This window comes from Meleagris gallopavo, chromosome 4, assembly GCF_000146605.3.
Source record: "Meleagris gallopavo isolate NT-WF06-2002-E0010 breed Aviagen turkey brand Nicholas breeding stock chromosome 4, Turkey_5.1, whole genome shotgun sequence".
Lineage (NCBI taxonomy): Eukaryota > Metazoa > Chordata > Aves > Galliformes > Phasianidae > Meleagris > Meleagris gallopavo.
The window spans coordinates 32,979,225-32,983,646 of record NC_015014.2 but is presented as its reverse complement, the minus strand read 5'-3'; the positions used below and the strand labels follow the sequence as shown (position 1 = coordinate 32,983,646).

General features: G+C 43.9%; 1 protein-coding gene across 1 annotated transcript in view; it reads left to right on the top strand.

Annotated features, from left to right (window-relative positions):
• FGF2 (fibroblast growth factor 2) overlaps positions 1-4,422 on the top strand; it is a 27,800-nt gene that overhangs the window by 609 nt on the left and 22,769 nt on the right. The window contains exon 2 of the mRNA XM_003205699.4: positions 5-88. Coding sequence (XP_003205747.2) covers positions 5-88 — 84 coding nt within the window. The remainder of the gene's footprint in view (positions 1-4; positions 89-4,422) is intronic.

Below are 4,422 nucleotides of genomic sequence, written 5' to 3'. Positions count from 1 at the left end.
CGGCTCTACTGTAAGAACGGCGGCTTCTTCCTGCGCATCAATCCCGACGGCAGAGTGGACGGCGTCCGCGAGAAGAGCGATCCGCACAGTGAGTGGCCCGGCCGGTCCCTGCCCGTGCTGCGCGTCGGTCGGTGCCCGGAGCAGCACGGACACCGCTGCCTTGTCCTGGGCCGGCTGTTCTCAGCCTCCTCGTCTTCTTCCCGATGATGCCTCAGGGCTCGCCAGGTGCACGGGGTTTGCCTGTGTGCCCAAAGGTGTCAAAACTAGTTTGCGTGGCCCTCAAGTGGGTGCAGTGGCACTTAGCTACTGGCTCTTTGGGCCAGCTGCACCTAGGATGCAAGAAGCTGGTGTTTTTCTGGTGTATGTTCTCACAAATAGAGGTGTTCTTATTCTCTTACTACAGTAGTTGGGAACAGAGGTGTAGATGTTTAAGGAAACAGGCATTATAGTGGTCAGAGCATTTCACTGGCTGAAAACTGTGGATGGTGTGATTTATAATTGAATGTGGTAAGGGCACACAAGGTGCAGCTGCGTCCTGTGGTTCCACAGCAGCAGCTTGTCCCCTGGTACCACGTCCCGAGGAGACCCTGAACAGGCAGAGCGGGCTGCTGGCGGGGCTTGTGCTGCTCTAAAGGCCAGTGCTCTGTGTCTGATCCTTCCTTCACACCTCAGAGCATTCTGTAAGCTGTCAGCCATCAGATCTTGTTCATGTGGCATCAGGTCTGTGAAATGCCTGTTTCCTTGCAGCGGGTACAGGGAGTTGCTGGTTAGCTGTTAGATTGACAATCTGAGCACAGTTGTTAGGCAGCGCGAGCGCCCTGAGCAGGCAGTGCCCTACCTGCAGAGCCTTGGTGCAGCAAACAGGTGAAATGTGTTACTGTAATCCTTTGCCTGGTTCCAAGCTGCCCTCCCAGTGACAGTTGCACAGGTGGGACCAAGACCTGAGCGATGGAGATGAGAGCAGTGTGTGGGCACACAGAAGTGACAAAAAGCTCCCTTCTTATTCTGTTCCAGTTTAGGATGTTCACCATCTGCAAAAAAAAACCTCTTGGAGTTCCAAAGAAGCATTGCAACAGAGTGTTCACAAATAACAGTGTTGCCAGGTTGGACTTCGCTCTGAGCGAAGCAACTTCATGATCCTTCAGTAGAAATGTTTGGCATCAGATGGGGTAAAGATGCTTGTTTAACAGAATGTGTGTAGGTAAAGTTTATTAGTCCAACTGATGCTCCCAGAAAAAGCTAGGAAGCTTTTGGGCTGCGTATGGTACGTTTGCATTTTACTCTTTCTCAGATACAGTTTTAAAGAGATGTGCATGAGCAGTAATAAAATACATTTGCTGCCAGAACAATAGGGTAAATCATAGGGCCTGGACTTCTCAAAGGTCTGTGCCTAAAGCACGGTGCTGGTTTACCACCTACCATCCAAAGATCTGCTCTGCATGCATACTGGCCAGTGACTGCACAGCATCAGGTCTGCCTTTTGTATTTGGGAAATGTGGAAATTTTTACAGGAAATAAGTGTAATTCGTTCGTAACACAGGCAATCTTAAGCCTAAAAGTAGCTCTGGGGATTTGCTGGAAATGTGACATGGAGGGAAAAGACAACTTGGGTGTATTGGATGCTGAAGGCAGGTCTCAGATGCTGCTCTTGGGTCCTCACCTTGCATGGCACTTCAGCCTTGTGTGTTGAAAAGGGCCATGAGTCTGCATGCTGCTCTGTGCTCACCAGGCTGGGCCAGGCTGCCCCAACCACTTTCCTTCTTTTTTGTGGTAGGGCTTGCCCTTGTTGCCCCTTCTTTTTTTATTTTTGAATGTTCTGCCACAGTAATTCTAGTTCTGTGTTCTTGAGTGTTTCTAATATGTGCTTTCGTTTCCTGTTAAGCCTTATCAGTAGTAGAATTATTTAACTGACTTCTCATGCTGCTTTCCTACTAGTTAATTACAGGTGAAAATCTTTCCAGCGTTGATACTGCTGTACTGATTCCATTCTGTACACTTCCATTGGAAAGCTGTTTTCCTCTTTAGGATCTGTGGTATAGCTGATGGGCTGGGATGAGGGCATTCTGTGGTGAGCCCGTTCCCTGTAGGCTGCTCCCTCTTTCCCTGGTGTCAGGCTGTGCACTTGCTCTGAGTCCCACTCCCTCCTCCTCTCATTGCTATCAGACAGCTCTTTTTTTTTTTTCTTTGGAAGAACTCAGTTCTCAGAAGCAGAGAAAAGGGAGAAGTCAGTGCTCAAAGCGTCAGCAAGGCGTGTTGCTGTGATATTACGTGGGTCACATCTCTGCCATCTTCGTTGTAAATATGTCACTCAGTGCAGCTATGCACAGTGTTAAACTCTGACCTGGTGAGTGCTGCTCAAGGGAAGTCCCTCTGAAATCCTGTGGTATGCCTGGTGGGTCACGTTGGCGTGACGGCTGGCAAAGAAGTGCCATAAATCTTGGACAATGTGAAAAGACTTCAAAAAATAACAAAGAAAATGCACACCTCAAGCACTGAAGGTTTTATTGGATTAAATAAAAGGTTTTGTAAGGTAGTTTTGAAAAAGAAATAGAATGGCTGCGGAGAATTTGGATTAGGAAACTAACTATAGGATAACTAGGAGTTGTCGTTGGGGGAACTGCTATTATGATTTTTTTATTGTTTTTTCAGTTTGTCCTGTTTGGAGCCAGGAGTTGAATGTGATGATCCTCATGGGTCCCTTCCAACTTGGGATATCTTATGATTCTAATTATACAGAAAATTCTCATTTTCGCTTTTGAAGGAAGTTTGTATTTTAGAAGGTGAATGGCTCTCTCTGTATGATTCAGACCAAAGTCTAATACCTAAGCTATAAACAAATTTCCATTAACCACGTCCTTCTTTTGCCTCCTCTGTTCTGCGTTAAGCACTAATGACAGCTTGTTAGAAGTGTATGGTCTGGTTTATGTCTTGATGTCAGGAGTTTTGATTGTTTCACACTTGTCCCATTTACTTTGGTTTATTCATAATTGTGTTGTCAGTGAAATGAAGGAATGGAAGTTCATGCCCCGTGTGCTAGAGGAGTGGACTCTTATGATTCATGGAGCGAAAAAGCTGGACAGTACATCTGAGATGGCCGATATTGCCACATCTGATGCGTGTGTGCATTGACATCAGCAAAGTACCCCTTTGGACATACCCTAGGGATTGCTGTTGAGGTTTTTTTTTTTTCCCCCTCCAAGAGGTACATTTCAGACAAACAAAAACCAGAAGAGGCTTTCTTAGAGTTTTGTTGCTTAAAGCAAAACAAAAAAACATGTCTTGTTGTTGATCAACAACTTTTGGTTTATGTTGCGGAAAAGTACAAAGATCCCAGTCTTTTTGGAAGGACTTTCAGAAACTCTCTGGAGGTTTTTGTCTCAAAGAGACTACAGTGCTGGTGAAAGGGAAAAGCAAGGGGAATGGAAAAGGAACGTGTATCCATACATTTTAGAAAATGTCTAACAGCACAGCTGTTTTCTCTTCAGTTTCCCTCACTGAGGAATGGTTGGCATTTGTATATTTCCATAATTTTTCAAGCTGCTTTATTTCATGATGAGCATAAAACGAGGCATCCGAGGAATCCAGAGCCCCTTTTGTCCACTTGTTAACGAAGTGATGAGACTCCAGTCTGTCACTCGGAAGGGAGTCAATAGTGTGAGCTCCATCAACCCTGCAGATGTCTGAAATACCTTCTTTTTGCTCAGTAACTGGCTGCCTTTCAAGAAATATCTCAGGGAAATGTAAAGTAGGGTAATACTGGTCCAGGAAAATTTCTTCTTAAGAAAGTTCCTTTCATAAGTACTTCTGAGTTTTATTTGTATCATGTCTAAATATCTAATATCTAAATGATTATGCTCTAGAAGTTTTTGAAGGAATATGTTCAAGTATATACTGACTTTAGAGCTTACCAGCTTTGTCAAGAAGATAAAATTTTGCAAAATCATGGTAATGAAAGAAAGCTAACTTAAAAGAAAGAAAGCTAAACTGTGATTGTCAGAAACAGAGATTTTGGTGAATGTCAAGAAGTGTTTCAGTGTAACGGTTCAGCACCCAATGCTTAGTTTTGTGTACCTAGGTGTGTAAGTTATTTAGGACTCAGATCATCTCCTCTGCCATTTTGGTTTCCCATTGATATGGCCAGAACTGTTTACAGGGCATCCTGTTCCAAATCCTAACAGTAAATAAGATTGATTATTTAATTATCTATTTATTTATTGGAAATCTGGCACAAAATGTCAGAATTTATTGTTTCTACTGAAGTCTTTCCAGAAATTGACTCATTTGGCATTACCTTTGATCTACTGCACAGACCTTGACTGTTTTGTCAAATACTGATTCTTTGCAACATGATCCATACAGAAATTCTTCCTGGATGTAGCTGGTTTTAAGGAATGGGGTACCATAGCCCACATGAAGAAAAAA